This window comes from Lynx canadensis, chromosome B1 (genome assembly GCF_007474595.2).
Source record: "Lynx canadensis isolate LIC74 chromosome B1, mLynCan4.pri.v2, whole genome shotgun sequence".
NCBI classification, from domain to species: Eukaryota; Metazoa; Chordata; class Mammalia; order Carnivora; family Felidae; genus Lynx; species Lynx canadensis.
Genome location: NC_044306.2, coordinates 166,248,168 through 166,266,908, shown reverse-complemented (window position 1 = coordinate 166,266,908; position 18,741 = coordinate 166,248,168). Strand labels below are relative to the sequence as shown.

At 37.9% G+C, this 18,741-nt stretch overlaps 1 protein-coding gene across 1 annotated transcript in view; it reads left to right on the top strand.

Moving 5' to 3' along the window:
* GABRB1 (gamma-aminobutyric acid type A receptor subunit beta1) overlaps positions 1-18,741 on the top strand; it is a 385,813-nt gene that overhangs the window by 346,003 nt on the left and 21,069 nt on the right. The window contains exons 6-8 of the mRNA XM_030313932.1: positions 13,636-13,773; positions 13,883-14,035; positions 17,572-17,816. Of these exons, the coding sequence (XP_030169792.1) occupies positions 13,636-13,773; positions 13,883-14,035; positions 17,572-17,816 (536 nt within the window). The remainder of the gene's footprint in view (positions 1-13,635; positions 13,774-13,882; positions 14,036-17,571; positions 17,817-18,741) is intronic.

Genomic DNA, 18,741 nt, shown 5'->3' with positions numbered 1-18,741 from the left:
GGGAATTTACATATTGGGCAAACATAGGAGATGCCAAGGCTTGACTGGAGTGGGTAGAAACTAGAAAACATGCCTGGGCTGTAAGATTCCAAACCTGAAGGACATGATATAATTCCAGATCTGCCACTGCTTAATTCCTAAATCCGTCAGGAGTGGCTCAAGGACCAGGACAGAATTAACCTTGGGAGTCAGGGAAAGGAGCCAGCTAACTCAGAGAGGTGGAAGAGACAAGGGTGTTATAGCCACCTCTCAGTTTGGGATTCCACGCTTCAAGGGGCATACCAGCAAACTGGATACTACTGAGCAAAGTTTCATAGACAGGATATCCTGGGAAAGATCAGAGCTGGGAGAATGAAAGACTGAAAGGAATCCTGAGAGGGGTACTCAAAAAATGGGAGGTGCTATCACGTGTAGAAAAGGTACTGGGTTGGTCTTCCTACTAACACAACAGGTAGACAAGGATTAGATAATGAATACTCTCTAAGAAGATGAATTTTTACCTATTATAAGGACATATTTTCTAATGTTTACTTATAAACCTAATTAACAATTGAGTTGACTGAGGAAAAAAAAAAAAAATGACAGCCATCCCTAGGGACTGGATGACCACTCAAACAGTACCTTATCAGATAGGAGTCAAACACTAAGTGGATCACCGCATGGATTTGTACTTAAGGTTTTTTTAATACTGTGGCAATACTTTAAAAATATGCCTTCCATAGTTTGTTTACTGCTTCTTGGGATATCACAGAGATACAGATGTGAGTGAGAAAGGAATCCAAAGTAGCTCTTAGAATAAATGTTGTAACACATTTGGAGCCACTGGAAGGATTACACCCCGTTGGCTTCCTTATCTGCTGCTGAGATGCACGATTACAAATACCCGATAATCTTGTAACATGAAGTATCTACACAGTTATAAGAACAGAGATACTGATAAACTCCCAATATTTCTGCCCTCATGTGGAAGGAGAAGGAAGAACCGGGGAGTGGTGGACTACTAAGTGTATTTCAATAGATCATTTTCTAACAACAGTTGAAATGCTGATCATGAGTGTGATTTAGGACCCTTCAAACAAAGGCAAGTAGGAACTGATGAAAATAGGAAGGGAACATATTGGCTCTTGTAACTGGACCAGCCACTTTCCACTAAACACATTTTGTTTGCTGACAGCTAAAAGAGAGAGGGAAATCTCTCCTCCAACTTTTGAACGAAAGTCCCAGGTTTCTCTAGGAGTGAACTTGGATCACCTGCTTATTTCCAAGAAATAATCTGACCGAGGGATTACAATGAGCTGATTGTTTTAAACCTAGATTATTGCCTAATCCTGAGCCAGTCACTACAGCAAAGGGGGTGATATTTTAGCAAGTGACCTAAGCCAATCAAGCTCCACACTGTGAAACTCGAGATGAGGCTATGGCTGCTCCACAAAGGGAAATACATTTACTTCTGCCCACTCTAGAAGCTTAAATATCTACAGGATCTAAGACACAATTTAAATACAATTTTAGACCATCCTCTCGGGTCTATTAAGCACAGTGGGGAGTGATTTTTATTTTCAGATTCGAAAAGGGATCCGAAACAGAGTGTTTCAAATAATAAAGAGAAACACTAACATCCAGATACTTCTACATTTGTACTAGCTCCATGCATCCTTATCCATTGACATCAACTTAATTTTATCTGTACTTTCTGCACCAAGAAGTCCCCAGGGACAGAGAGGAAATTTTGAGAGCTTCTGTGTAGTTATTGTTGCTAGGAAACAATATCCTTGGTATCCAAGTGTTCAGGCTTTGAGGCACGGTGTGAAGTCACTGGTTCATAAAGGAAAGCCTTTGGTAAATAGGTTGTTGAGGTGTGAGTAAATTGATGTTCGCTCTCTGTGGCAAAATGTTCTTGTGTAACCTTTGAATAATAGTGTATTTCTAGGCCTCTATTCTTCCCTTTGGATCCAGCTGCCATTATTGCTCTCAGGAGAACTCAAACTTCTACCTGAAATGGAGTGAGCATTTTCTTTTTCCCCCAAATCATGTGTAATTATCTCAGTGCCTTGAACGCTAAGTCTAATGGGTTTTAGTTAAACAAAGCATAAGTGAGCTTGGAAATAAAGACCCAGACCACTGAGCGTATGAGCAGTTGAATACTATTAAAATCTGTATTGGTTGATGGCCATATTCCAGCCCTTTTTCTGTGCATGGCATTGAAGTGTTCTACTTCAGGAGTGGGAGACTTCAGAAGTAGGAGACAATGAGAGGTGTTGTTTTGACTCATCCACTGCCTTCTCCTCTCCCAACCCCAAGCTGCAGACTGTCTCTGGTCTCACAATTCTAATTATTGCTACCATTTCTCCCATAAGATCCTATTATTCAAAAACTGGCTTGAGGTCGTAACTTATCACCTCATTACTCAGTATGTCTAAAATTAACAAGCAGGGTTTTCCACGTCCTTGATGCCCGGACCCACCTGCAAGTCCCTGATGACCAGAATCATCTTAATCAAGGAGTAAATCCAGCTCAAGAATACTACCATACAATTACCTATATCAAGCTACCTGGCTGAGACAATAAATTTAGAACTCTAAGCTGCAAACAATATTCACTAATCCATTTATTAAAAAATATGTATTGGATGCTGACTGTAGACAGAATCTGTTCTAAGCATCAGGAATTTTTAAAAAATGAATCAAAGAAGGTCTTGCTTTCATAAGGTATATAGAGAGGGACAAAGGACACAAATGGCAGAGATAAACACAAAGCTACATAAACAGATGAAATATTCACATGATACGATGTACTATGTAACTGACAGGATTCCATCAGGAAAGCAGAAACTGCTCAAGTTTGCTCAAAAAGGTAATTCAATAGAGAGAATTGGTTATAAAAACTGGAAGGGCTGGAAAAGCGAAAGGGAGAAGGAGGATGGGATGCTGAAGGAGCAAAAGATAGAAATGGCTAATACTCCCGTGCTGGATGGAGCCCATGAGTCTGAATCTGCTGAGATCCTGTCAGAGATGGTGTTCGAAGTGTAGAGTTTCCCAAAGAGATGCTGCCTCTTGCTCAGCTTCAAGGATATGGCATCACCCTACTGCTCCAGCAGCAATCACCATCAACTGCAACACAACTACACTGCTAGAGCCAGAATCCAGAACCTTCCCTCCCCTTCTATCTTCTAAGCTTCAGCCAGTTCTTCTGAGGGGCAGCATCTAACACAAAGCCAAAGAGACAGGGAACCCAGCCTCGGCAGTACAGTGTGTAGAAAGCGGGACATGAGGCACAGAAACACCAAATGAAAGGCTGGCACGAGCCATAACAGAGGTTTGTTTTTATTATTTTTTTTCAAGTAGGCTTCACGCTCAGAGTGGAGCCCAACACAGGGCCTGAACTCATGGACCCCAAGATCAACACCTGAGCTGAGATCAAGAGTCGGATGCCCAACTGACTAAGCCACCCAGGCACCCCCACAAGGGAGGTTCTAACGAAAAGCGCTGGTAATCCCAAACTTGGAGCAAATAATTCTTCCCTAGAAGAGAAAGAGAATGTATCAATCCAGTTTCTATTGCAGATAACAGAAGCCCATTTGGCTAGCTTAAGCAGAAAGAGATTTAATAGAGGAAAGTGGTGCTTACAAAATTAAAGGATTGAACGAGTGGGCTCTAGGCTGAGCCACTGGACATGACTCCCAGAGCTACAGTGCAGACTGGCCCTTCAAGGGAACTGATAGCACCACCACAATCAGGAAGCTGGTCATCAGGTAGCTTCCACCACCATGTTGATTCGAGCTAAAATCAGAATTTCTGGTTCCACAGCCATCTATACTCTATGAGCTGTATAAAAAAAAAAAAAAAATGAGTACCTCAAATACCATCTCTGACATCACTTAACTCCATCTAATGCAGGGAGCCTAAATCATATCCACACCCTTGGTTGCAAGGAAATCTGGAAAATGTAGTTGTCTTTCCTGAAGGAGATTAGAACACATGCTAAAGAAAGCCAATACACATAATACCTGACATAGAAGGAATTCTATGGCGAAAGATGTAGCATTTTAGATGACATTTACAAGCTCCCAGATGACAAGAGCCATGTCAACTTTATTTACCATTATACCTCCAGTACTTTTCCACCACCTGGCACATTGTCAGCTCTCAATAAATATCTACACAATAAATGAGTAGAGACACGTACACAGGTTCGTGCCTGGTTGTCGGGTTAAGGTTGGTAACACAGAACCAGGAGTCCTAATGACAAGGAGCAAAAATTCAATATTCTACAAACTTTTAGTGGATACTGATTGTATGCTAGGAGCTTGATACATATGCTACTGGGGTACAAAAAGGAAGGAAAACTGGTTCCTGACCTCAAGGGCTCAGAGCCCGGTGGAAGACAAAGAAGCCAAGTAAAATTCAACATTGTTTTGTGCTTTGTTCAAGGCAAGCGCATAGTTGAGTTGATAAAAGTCACTTGGGGGCAGAAGAGCTGTGACAAGTGCCTTAGGTATCTGCCTACACTTCTTCCTACACTCAGTCATGGCTACCAACCACTGTCCCCTTGTCAGCCCACTCTTACCTTCGCATACTGGAATCTTTGAAGATTTTATAATGTTTGTATGTATTTAACTTTGCCCCTTAAATTTCAGTTTTCCTGATAAAATTGGGTTGCTTATTGAGTAACTTCTACGAAGTAAACCACAGTCTCCTGCCGACATCTTCCTAATCTTATGTTATCCCCTCTATATGTTTATTCACTGTACATATTATTCTCTCTGGAAGTAATAATAGATGCTCCACCACTCTGGCCAATTTGCTCAGCCTGTTATTAGACCATTAGATCCTGAAAAGCAGTGTCATGTGTGACCCACTGTATATCCTTAGTTCCCGGCATAGTGTTTGATACATAGTAGGCACTCAAAATATGTGTATTAGAATGTTAAATATAATTTCCATTGATCTGTCTTTGCCAATTTAGAGGTAGTTGGTATTTGTGCTTCAGCAGAGGTCCTGATGGGTATCCAGGAAGATGAGAGGGTGAATCCAGAGTTGCCCATGGCAGGGGAGAAGAGTCAGCAAAGACCTTGTATTAGAGCACTCGGGAAGAGGAACTGAGCAAGCAGGTACCCCTGATAAGCAGCACATAGAAGCTAACGTAGAAGCTGTGCTTGATCATCCCTGTTTTTACTGCCTACTAGAAACAGGCCACCCAGGGCCACAAAGTAATGATAGAGGCTTAATGAGGTCAAAAGCTGTAGGTGAAACCGTCCCCAAACTGGGACAAGGTCAAGGGTTTGTACTCAGGCTTTGATCTATAAATACTATGTCTCTCCACAGAGAGTCTCTAGATACTAGGTTTTAGAACTTCCTCCCAAACAAATACTTACAGTTTAAATACTCTATGTTGCCAGCTAAAAGCAAAATCATGTGTAATCTAGCTTAGAATAGGACAGTATCTCTTTGTGAAATGTGACGAGACAAACAAGAGCCTGCCTGGATGAAAACCACTCCAACCCCATATAAAGGTGAGCAAAGGGTATGAGACATGCTAGTCTAAACCCCACACTCCGTTCAAGTGTGACAAGAAGGCAGCTTTAAATGTGAAGTATATTGTCTTGGCTTCTTTAAAGGATTTTTAAACTAAATTGTATTTATTTTGATTCCATCTATCATTTTGAAAAAGTTTACCTTTCACACCGTCTTCCTGAATGGATGTGGCTGAGGTATTTATCATCACATAAAAAAGGTGCATGGGAGAAATTTTCCCCAGGCCTAGCATCAGCACTTTGTTTTTTTTCCAAGCCAATTGGTTTGTTTTCCTCTCAGGGGCAATGTGAATTTTTAAACTGGTCGGATTTTGTGTTGATGGAAGGCACTTTTATGGCTCTGAAGAGATACAGGTCTGGATGATCATGGAAGCTCATTTCCTCCTTCCTGGCGGACAGCAGACTCAGCAGATCTAAGTGAACTTGACAAGCAAGGGCTGGTCCCAGCTGCCAAGTTCCTAAGGCTATGCCTTTATGACCGATCCACCTCCACCACTGGGACCCGCCATTGTCTCACAGTCACGTAGTCATATACAAATGTCCAGCCAGTCCTTTAAAAAGTACAGCGTTACAAGGCAGGGCTCCTCTCTACCGGAATCTTAGCTACAGGGCCCTCAGTCTACCTCTGATGAGCTTAAGAGCAAAGGAATTTGGGGAAATTTGCACTCCACTGTATCTCTGCTGGATAGATTTTGAAACTCAACCCCATTCTGTATCTTTTCCAGGTCACACTGGTCATGTGTATTTGAAACCATATTGCTCACATGTAGAAAATATACAGAATCTAGGACATCTTTTTTTTTAATTCAGTGTTTTCATGTTTTAACAGATACACAGGATTCAAAAATCAAAAAATATTAAGATAAATATAGTGCAATTTTCCCTCCCATCCCTATCGCCCATCTACTTAGTCCCCCCAAAGGAAATAATTACCAATTTCTTATCTGACCACCCCCCCCAAAGTTCTTTTATACATATAAAAGTATAGACAATCATGTTGTTGCTTTTCCCATATTTTTCTCACACATATTACAATGTTATAGCTGAACTTTGTGGGGGTTTCTTTTCATTAAAAGTAGTTTTGGAGAGGGGTGCCTGGGTGGCTCGGTCGGTTAAGCGTTGGACTTCGGCTCAGGTCATGATCTCACGGTCCGTGAGTTCGAGCCCCGCGTCTGGCTCTGTGCTGACAGCTCAGAGCCTGGAGCCTGCTTCAGATTCTGTGTCTCCCTCTCTCTCTGCCCCTCCCCTGTTCCTGCTCTGTCTCTCTGTGTCTCAAAAATACATAAACGTTAAAAAAAAAAAGTAGTTTTGGAGAGTTTTTCATATTATATGTAAATTTCCTCATTCTTTTTTACAGCTTTACAATAGTGCATTAATGTACCATAATTTAGTCAACCACTCCTCTATCGAGAGACATTTATATTGTTTCAAATATTTTGTTATTAGAAAAAGTGCTGCAATGAATAATCCTATGCATACCCTCTTCACAATTATTCAATTCAATCTATGGGACCAATTTCTAGAATAGGAATTTCTGAGTCAAAGGATATATACATTTGTATTTTTGCTAGATAAAGCCAAACTGCATCCTGTATGGGTTACATCAAACTACACTCACACCAGCACCACATAACAGTGTCTGCTTCTCCACATGCTCAGCAACATACTGTGTTATCAATTTGTGGATTCCTACCAGATTGTCAGGTTAAAAAAAAAAAAAAGGTATTTTGATATAGTCTTAATTTTAATTTGTATCTCTTTTATTATGATTGAATTGGGTATTTTTCCCTTTTTAATGAACTGCTTTTGAATATCTTTTTTCCATTTTGTTATTAGGTTTTCGGTTATTTTCTTTTATTGTTGTTGTTTGTAGAAAAGTCTATATATTAAGAAATGTAGTTATTACCTGCAATATGCACTATAATTATTTTTTGTTTGTTATTTGTTTTTGATGTTGTTTATGGGGTTATGCCACACCTTTTTTTTTTTTTTTTTTTTAATATGCACAAATCTGTCATTTTTTAAAATGACTTCTGCTTGTTGTATTACAGTTAGAAAGGCTCCTCAAGGGGGCGCCGGCGTAGCTCAGTTAGTTAAGTGTGCAACCCCTGATCTCAGCTCAGGTCATGATCTCACAGTTCATGAGTTTGAGTCACGCATCAGGCTCTGTGCTGACAGTGCAGATCCTGCTTGGAGTTCTGTATCTCCTTCTCTCTGCCCCTTCCCCATTTGTACTTTCTTCTTCTTTTTTTTTTTTTTAATTTTTTTAATGTTTATTTATTTTTGAGAAAGAGAGAGACAGAGCATGAGCAGGGGAGGAGCAGAGAGAGGGAGACACAGAATCTGAAGCAGGCTCCAGGCTCTGAGCTGTCAGCACAGATCCCGATGTGGGGCTTGAACTCACAAACTGTGAGATCATGACCTGAGCCAAAGTCAGAGGCTAACTGACTGAGCCACCCAGGCACACCCCCCCATTGTACTTTCTCATTCCCTCAAAATAAATAAATAAACAACAACAACAAAAGTCTCCTTGATGCCAGAATTATAAAAGAACTCTCCCTTGTTTTCTTCTAGTACATACATAGTTTTATTTTCTAGATAAAACTACAATTAATTTGACGTTTATAATAATACACGGAATGACATATAGGTCCAAACAAATTTTTTCCAGTAGCTCCCCAATTTTTTCTACATAATTTATGAAACTGTCTTCTTCCCAATTTTTCCAGGTGCCAATTCTATTATATACTAAATTCCTCTGTTCTTTTTGGCTCTAGTTCCGAATTTTTAAGTGCGGCCCATTAAGCTCTCTGTCTATACCAGCATTAAAATAACACTTGTCATTATTGAAGATTTTTAGTACATTTTACTACCTGATAAAAATAGGTATCCTTTATCTCTCTTATTTTTTTGGAGTTTTCTCGGAACTTCTGATTTGTTTATTTTCATTTTGGAATTATTTTGTTCAGTTTCCAAAACAAAAACCTATTCGTGTAGTATTCACGTTAAATTACAAATGAACCTATGATGTTGAGTCTTTCTACTCAAAAACATGAGATGCCTTTTTGTTTATTTAAGGCTTCTTTTGTGCCCTTCAAGAATGTTCTCAATGCTGCATATGTCTTGCATATTTTTCAGTTTATCGCTATATATTTTTGTATCTATTTTTAAATATTCTTCCATTACACATTATAAATTGTTGTCTTTACATCTGAAACTACCCATTTCTATACAGTAATTTTGTACCCCATTATCATGTCTAATCCTATTATTTCTAATTGTTATTAAGTTCACCGTTTAGGGTTCACTGAGTATACAATTGCATGATTTGTAAATTAGCTTAACCAGCAGCTTTACAACTTTATACTTCAATTTTCTTTCCCTTGCCTAATTCATTGGTTAGTATTTCCAGACCACTGTTAAATAAGACCAATGGTAGTGAACACCTTTACCCGGTTAATTCTGTAGGAATGTTTTAGTGTTTCCACAATAAATATGATGCTGGCTTTGAGACTCAGCTATATCTTGCCATGTAAGGAAGTATCTATTCATATTTATTGGGTATTGTTTTGTCAAAAGACTAAATGGCTATTACATTTTGTCAAATGCCCCTTTGGCACCTCTGTAAATAATAATATGCTTTCCTTCTCTTTAAATCTATTAATATATTAGATTATATTACTAGATTTTTCTAATATTGAACAATTCACACTCTGAATAAACTCCACTAGTTACTCCTTATTATTTAGTGTACTGCTGGATTTTGTTCACTAATATGTTCTACTTACTTAATGAAAATAATTTGGAAGTGTTCAATCTTAGCCTTTACTTTGGAACTGTTTAACTAGTAATAGACTTATAAGTTCTTAAATATTTGAGTCCCGTGGGTGTTTGTTTATAGGAAATGAAATCAAGCTGTTTGATATCCTATCTCTCCTGATTTGGACAAATGCTTTTCTTATGAAAAAATTATCCATTTCATTCAGATTTTCTAATTTGTTTGCATAGATTTGAACAAACTAGTCTTATGATTCTTTACAAGCCCCCTGTTTCCAAGGTGATTTCCCTTTTTATGTGTTAATTATCCGTCCTGATTCATTTATTTGATTAGACTTCTCTGTAGAACAGTTTCCTCAAATAGGTCCCTGGGTGATATGTTCTCTAATCTTTGTAGCTTTGTATATCATCTCTGGAAAGAAGCAATATTTTGGCAGGGAATGGGACCCTTGGGTCTCAGATTTGCTGTCCTTTTTGCCTATACTCTAGGTATTCTGTGGATATTATTCCATAAGCTTTTCCTTTCCATACAAGAAGTCCAATATGTTTTCCTTTGAAAATACCTTGTACTTTCTGTCTGGGAAATCCTAAGATTATCCTTTTACTCTTGGAGTTCAGGAATGCTATCACAATTACCTAATATAATGAGCCTTTCAATTTGCAAAATATTTATTAAGCTCAAGAGAACTTGTGTTTTCTTTTTATTTATTATGGTTCATCTTCTTTCAAGACTGCCTACTATTTATTTATATATTAGATCTTTTAGATGAGTCCTTCAAAGCCATTATGTTTTCTTCATACTTTCCAAATCTCTGTAATTTTGTTTTCTTTTGAGATATTTCTTTCAAGCTGTCTTTTAAAATGTTAATCTGGCCTCACCAGTGACCATCTCCTCAATTTATTTAAAACATCTTTTATTAAAATCTATGGGTTTTAGAAGGAAGATTTCTGTGCTCTAATCAAATATACTTAAGTGTTCCTATATTTATATGTATATATATTTTTTAGGTTTTCCTATATTTTTAATAAGGATGGGAATTGAAGAGTTCAAACTATTGTCTTCCTCCTCCACCAGTTATTTTCACAAGGGGCCATATACTCTGGATGTTCTGCTTGCTTTTCTTCTCTAGGACTATGGGATTCTCTTATAAGCATTGTTGTTTTTTCTTACATATACCTTGTGGTTTGGACCCAGCTGCCAGAGCACTGAAAATGGAAACAATGTTTTAGGTGAAAAGTACAATGAGCTCCTGGTAAAATGTCATTCTCTTGTTGGTAGATCAGGAGGTAGTCTCTGTCTCTGAGGCAGCCTACCTTTTCAACTCTCCCAGGGCTCAAAACAATTCCTCCAGTTACCCAAGTGTTCGTGCCCTTTATTTAGCGGGTCCAAAGAGCCCCTGCATTCAGCTTTCTTCATCAATCTCACTGTCCCAATCCCCATTCAAGAACTCCATGCCACTAGTCCCCAGAGTGGGGGAAAAAACCCATGACACAATTGTCCCCTAGATCCAGACAGAGCTGAGACCTCACATTCCCCGGATTGTACTTCATGCTGGGCTTTGAAATAGTTCATAGCTGAATTGAAAATGGAGGGGAGAGCATCAGGGTTGAATTTAAGCTATCATAGTGCCACTAGCCATTTTCTCATTCTAGAACCATAAATAGGCTCCACGGGGATCCATGATCCTCTGAAATTACCATCAAATTTTATTTATTTATTTATTTATTTATTCATTCATTCATTCATTCATTTATCTATATATGTATATGCATGAATATGTTTCTGTGGAGTTTTTTTAGAAGTTATTTTTTTATTTTTAACTTTTTTTAATGTTTATTTGTTTTTGAGAGAAAGAGACAGAGTGTGAGTGGAGGAGGGGCAGAGAGAGAGGGAGACACAAAATCCGAAGCAGGCTCCAGGTTCCGAGCTGTCAGCACGGAGCTCAATACAGGGCTGGCACTCACTGACTACGAGTTCATGACCTGAGCTGAAGTCAGGTTGGACGCTCAACCAACTGAGCCACCCAGGTGCCCCTAGAAGTTAGTTTTTAAAGAATTTTACTTTTTTAGAGCAGTTTTATGTTCATAGCAAAATTGAGAGGAAGATACAGAGATTTCCAATATGCCACAAGCTTCCACATACATGGACTCCTCCGTTATCAACATCCCCCATCGGAGTAGTACGTTTGTTACAACTGCTGAACCTACATGGATACATCATAAATCCCCAATAGGCCAGTAAGTCAATAAGCCAAGAAGATGTAGATCACTCTAAATCCAATAGGTAAAGAGGGTCTCACAGCTTCTTGGACACCAGGGATCATAGCTAAAATAAATATCTTCTGTTTCTATGGCTACACTTGAGTCATTGTAAAATGGGTTACTGAATATGGAAGATTACCCTTTGAAGAAAAGGCAAGTTCTTAGACCTAGAAGGAAATGGTTTAAAGAGAAATAAAATAAGCTAAATTGAAACCTATCACACGGTAAATAATAACCTCTATAGAGGGGCAAAAGTAACAAATATAAAAAGGTTGTGGGTTCAATGAGTTTAAGAATAAGAATTCAAAAAAGAGCTTTTTGTGAAGATAAGTTAGAAATGTGTAAAGTAATAAAATTGAGACAGGTTTATTTCCCCTCAAAAAAAAAATAGATTAAAATTTCCTACATCCTTGCACTGGTATGTTTTCAGTGAGCCTCACTGAAGACTTGGCACTCTTCTAAATTTTAAATATGTTCTTTTTTTTAATCTCTTGGAAAATATTACTGGCTTTAATCAAAAGTAGGTCTGCATCATATCTACTATATTATATGGTTATATTCGAAACACAAGCCTTAGTAATTCTAATGGAAATAAAGGATTTGATGGGGTTTTTTTATCTGAGATGAATATAAAGAGCAAATGAACTCAGAAATATCTTCTTTATGTCTACCAGGTAGAAAGAGACAACTATAGCCTTCTATATGCCCGAACTGATTTTTAGACTTTTAAATATACCCATACATTGTTTTTATAGAAGTTAATTTTTTATGCGACCATAACCCAGCTAGACCACTGATAAGGGGAAACAGAAGTAGAAAAGAGAAGACAATAGACTTCAGGGTAGACCCTAATAATGCAATCTACAATCCTCTATACATCACTCTTAAATTAACAAAAGCTCACCCTCATGAAGATTAAGCTATAAATGTATTATCAAGAATTCATAGGGGGCACCTGGGTGGCTCCGTTGGTTAAGCATCTGACTTCAGCTCAGCTCATGATCTCGCTGTCTGTGGGTTCAAGCCCCACATTGGACCCTGTGTTGACAGCTCAGAGCCTGGAGCCTGCTTTTGATTCTATGTCTCCCTCTGTCTCTGCCCCTCCCCCACTCATGGTCTGTCTCTCTTTCTCTCTCTGTCTCTCAAAAATAAATAAACGTTAAACAAAAATTCATAAAGTTCTTTACCCTTATCACAGGGAGCAAGCATAATGTATAGAATTATTGATCACTATGCTGAATACCTGAAACTAATGTTACATGTAATTATACCTCAATTTAAAATTTTAATTTAAAAATTCATATAGTCCTTAATTTTTCACCTGTATATTAGATATAATAAAAATATATGAGGGGGACCTGGGTGGCTCAGTCAGTTGAGCATCCGACTTCAGCTCAGGTCATGATCTCACGGTTCATGGGTTCAAGCCCCACATAGGGCTCACTGATGTCAGCCTGTCAGCACAGAGCCCCCTTCAGATCTTCTGTCTCTCTCTCTCTGCCCCTGCCCCACTTGGGCTTTCCCCAAAATAAATGAATTATAAATATATATGTATATATGAATAGAAGTTTACCTATTTTCTAAAATAAATGTGTATTTCTTTTTAAATGTCTTGATCATATAATCAGTATGTACAAATTTGGTTTTTCATTATACTCCACCATTTTACCTTTTCCATATCCCTTTTAACAAATACGTGCTCAATTATTATTATGTATTATTGTTAAAGGATGCATAGTAAAAATCTATGTTCAGGTACTAGAATCCAGCTATCGCCTTATCTAACCAAAGAATTCCCATTAGTAGATGCAAAGAAACTAAATAAGGAGCAGTGATATCAGACATCACTGAATGAGCACAGAGTTTATGTCCACTAAAGCAGATGCATCTGTCTTCTCAATGCAAGAATAGTGTTCATCATGAGACCTATATGCCATCCTATTTAAAGCATTGTTGTCTTACCACCACTTGCTGGGAATTTTCTCTCCAGTTCCAAGACTCTTCAAAATGAATTTCTAGACCAACCTAACTCTATTTAACCATGCTGTATTTCTTGGTTTCAGATGGCTATACCACTGACGACATTGAGTTTTACTGGAATGGAGGAGAGGGAGCAGTAACTGGAGTTAATAAAATTGAGCTTCCTCAGTTTTCAATTGTCGACTACAAGATGGTCTCCAAGAAAGTGGAGTTCACAACTGGTGAGGTTATTTCCCTCCAAATGAACTCGGGGCACTGTGAAAGAAAGAAGATGATTCCTACCAAATGGAGATCTGATTTTTTTTTTTCTGTTTTCCTTTTTTAATTCAGGGGCATATCCACGACTGTCACTAAGTTTTCGTCTAAAGAGAAATATTGGCTACTTCATTTTGCAAACCTACATGCCTTCCACATTGATTACAATTCTGTCCTGGGTGTCTTTTTGGATCAACTATGATGCATCTGCAGCCAGAGTTGCACTAGGTAAGGCATTCCCAGCACTGAAAAGAGCTGGTAGGATTTAGCTTCAACCAACCAACCATTGTTAGAAATTATGAGCAATGGCTTTCTCTCAGAGCAAGTCAAAGAATGCGATTACCATAAGAGTCCTTATAGTAAAATATCAAAGGGTAAGCATTTTCAGGATGAATGTTTTACAGTGCAATATCTTCTTAGCATTTTACCAAAAAAAAATCTTGAAATATAATTAATACTAGCTATATTAGTGCTTCTTAGAGCCTATTTTTAAATTTTCATTACACTAATTTTTACTAACTTTGTGATGATTTCCTCTTTGGTCTCTGCTTTTTACAATGAAGAACATTTACAATGCATTATTCTCTCTCTTTTTTTTTGTATGTTGTATTCTTTTTTTTTTTGTAATATAATTTATTGTCAAATTGGCTTACATACAACCCCCAGTGCTCATCCCAGCAAGTGCCCTCCCATTTTCCCTTCTCCCCCACCCCTCATCCACCCTCAGTTTGTTCTCTGTATTTAAGAGTCTTTTATGGTTTGCCTCCCTCCCTTTGTAATTATTTTTCCCTTTCCCTTCCCCCATGGTCTTCTGTTAAGTTTCTCAAGATCCACATATGAGTGGAAACATATGATACCTGTCCTTCTCTGACTGATTTATTTCACTCAGCATAATACCTTCTGGTTCCATTTACATTGCTGTGAATGGCATGATTTCATTCTTTCTCATACAATGCATTATTCTCAAATGGATTTGGAGAAAGCTAAACCTTGTGACTGTTAACAAGATATGTCAATTGTTAAAAAATACTATTTTTCGAACATTAAAGTTAAGTTGTATCGATCTGAGTTTTCCTTAAATGGAGCTCATCGCACTTGAATAGGGCACAGACATTCATCAGCTATATTAATGACCTGTGATCAGCACAGAATAAAAATGGTTTCCTTCCTGGAGGAACAAAATTCAAAATTAATCTTGCCATGGTTGAGTAATTGCAGCAAACTGAAAGGCTATATTTGAGACTTTAAAGGATTCCTTGGAAAGTTAGAATATATAAGGTCCGTTTGATGAATCTGAGCATGTATGGGTGTGCCTCATTATTTGATCCTAGACCCCTCTCAGTTATCATTTTCTGGGGCTTATTCTCAAACATGCGTGCACATGTGTGCGTGCACACGCACACACACACACACACACACACCAAATACATAACAGCATCATTTCCAGCTAAGCTGACATACACATCACTTCTTTTGAGATTGCTGAACTGGGTTAGATGTTCAGCATCCCCTTCACACTCAAAGTAATTGTCATCTCTATAACTTATTTCTAATGACTAATTTCTAATGGCTCACAGTCAAATGCTGGTAGCCCCTTATCAACCTTTGAACATTCCAAAACTAAGGAAAGGCAACAAATAGTTGATCACATCATAGGTATGAATCTGCATATATTATTTGAATGTGAACATGAGTATGTGTATACTATGGTTAAGGAAAAAACAGTGGATGATGTCAACAGCAGGGGATACAACTATCAAGGTCATAAATTGTGGTTCTCCTTACACATCTATCCCCAAAGCTAATGGTATTTTGGTTAAAGATGTTAGCACATAAAATGCTGACTTAATCTTCTCTTTGAAATGTAAAATCTGTGACATTTTAAAACTTAAGTAAGTAAAAAAGGCATTTGTTTACTAACCCTTCTTGCTTAAAAATTTAAATCAAAGAGTAGAAACCAAAAAGTAATTAGTGGATTTGTAAATGAATGAACTGTTTATTTCTGCTGAGGATATTAGCTAGAATTATATTGGGTGAACTTTAAAATTTTATTCAAAGAAATAAGTGAGACCATTCATGATGGCATTTCAGATCAGTGCAGTACTTTGGAATTCATCACTGATCTGAACCATTTTAACTTTTTATATGCTAACTCCGACTTCCTATTTTATCTGTTCTCTTAAAGTTGAATAGTCAAATCAGGGAATTTATCCAGAATAATCTCATGGGCAAATGAGTGCTAAACTATTGTTCGCCCTTTTCAGTTTCTACCTTCTATTCTCTTTGCCGGATGTCGTTTGTTTTTAACACCCATTTTAACATTTCCTGTCTTTATTTTTAAGGATTGTCATCAAGTTTCAAGTTTTATCTTCTCATCTTTCTGTTTTCATTTTAAGTGCCTTTTGTTTAACACTTCCTTGCTTTTTTGCCCCTAGCTGGGTGATCTATGGAAAATAACTAATCTCAGAATTTCTGTTTATGCATCTATAAAATAGAAATCATATACCTGCCTTATCATACTCAGCAAGCTGTTATGGCAGTCATATAAGATAATTCATAACTGTGTTTAAACTGTAATATTGGGGCACCTGGGTGGCTCAGTCAGTTAAGCATCGGACTCTTGATTTTGGCTCAGGTCATGATTTCACTATTCATGAGATCAAGCCCCATGTTGGGGCTGTCAGCACGGAGCCTGTCTGGGATTCTTTCTCTCTCTCTCTCTCTCTCTCTGTCCCTAACCCAGTCTCTCTCTCTCTCAAAAATAAATAAATAAACTTAAAAGATAAAATAAAATAAAACTGTAAGATGCTATATAAATGTGTAATATTAGTATTATAGCACAAATAATCTACGTAAGATTCCAACTTCCTCTTTAGTTTTGTTTTTCCCAATTACATTTCATCATTGCCATCATCAACACCAAATATTTATTACAGTCATGCAAAGATTATATGGTTAAGAAAGCTTGTGCTTAACAAAATAGACAAAACAGAATTTTCCTTTTAAGAGTTTACAGTCTTAACCTTCTTTAACAAATCCAAGTTGAATTTTTCAGGAAATCTTTTCTTGACTCCAGGGAAGTAATTCATTCTAGGCTCTGGAATCAAGAACTAGAGGTAATATTTGAAAAATCAAAGCTACAAGGTTTTATTTAAAAAATACATAATTCAAATGTTTGATGCAAATCACAAACTTTCTTACATATATCTTCTTTTAGTGTTGTTTCACTATGAATGATGCATTATTATTTTCACGTGTAATACTGACCTTGTATATATTATAGACTTATGGAATGAACTAGGTCTCCTCACGATGGTTACCAACTTTCAGTTTGGTAGTGGCTGTTGTGGGCGTTCGTGTCACAAGGACAGATTTAGTAGGAAAATGAGCAAGACGCTGAGACCCGGAAGAAGTCCGGGTTACCCGGTGTGTAACAGAATGAGGAACATTTGACAGGAGACAGTGAGCACATCAATGGGATATTGATATGCAGGCCCATTTATTCTTCTTTCTTCTATGTGTATTACTTTTTTTAAAATGGCTTCCAACCCTCCATTAATGGTACATCCTGTTTTACGATTTGTTCGTGGCCTGTATGGGGAGTCTGAAGCTTTGTCCTTCCAAATATCTGCTCCTTTTGCCTAGTGGTTTATCACATTGCTGCCATCATTCTGGGACACCAATAAGGAAATAGCATCTGTCTTAGTCTTTCAAGGGCAGCTTAACAAGTGCATTCAGCTAAGATGCGTCTTTCTGTTTCATAGGAATCACCACCGTGCTGACAATGACAACCATCAGCACTCACCTCAGGGAGACTTTGCCGAAGATCCCTTATGTCAAAGCGATTGATATTTACCTGATGGGTTGCTTTGTGTTTGTGTTCCTGGCTCTCCTGGAATATGCCTTTGTAAATTACATCTTCTTTGGAAAAGGCCCTCAGAAAAAGGGAGCTAGCAAACAAGACCAGAGTGCCAATGAGAAGAACAAACTGGAGATGAATAAAGTTCAGGTATCGTATTAAATATTCCTTACAATATTCTTCCAAAATGTATCAGCAGCATGGTGCTCAGGGCTCCCATAACAGGAAAAAAAAAAAGTATATTAGTTTATCTTTAATATGGCTCAAACACGCCTCCCTTTTACATATTTGAGAATTGGGGATTGAACAAGTTAGGTTGAAGTTACCATGGATTAGTAATATACCTGGACCTAAAACTCAACCCTAAATCCATTATTCTTTATTCTAAACCAAAGAGTTGTAAAACTATAGGCAGAAGAATAATGCCAGATTTGCTTGAAAAATGAATGAGACAACTAAAATAAATCAGTTCTGTACTCGGTGGAAATGAAAAGATATGGCCCAGTAGTTACAACCACAGACTGGAATTAAACTGCTTGGGTTTGAGTCCCAGCTGTGCTACTTACTGGCTTTATAACCCCAGACATATCAACCTACATAACTTCTCATCTAGTCTCTGTTCTCAATGTCATCATGGAGGTTATTATAGTATACTTATAGAGTTGTTATAAGGACTAAATGAGATTTTTTTAAGTCTAATATTTGTGTTTTTTTTAATTTTTTTTAATGTTTATTTATTTTTGAGACAGAGAGAGACAGAGCATGAATGGGGGAGGGGCAGAGAGAGAGGGAGACACAGAATTGGAAGCAGCCTCCAGGCTCTGAGCCATCAGCCCAGAGCCTGACTCGGGGCTCGAACTCACGAACCGTGAGATCGTGACCTGAGCTGAAGTCGGACGCTCAACCGACTGAGCCACCCAGGCGCCCCAAGTCTAATATTTGTAACAATACCTGGAGCATGATAGGTACTCATTATCATTATAGCTAGCTAGCTATTACCCTTGGATGTAAGACACTGTCACTATTTTTCTTTTGCTTTTCATTGGTAGATCTTATGACTTGTGCTTTCACTAGT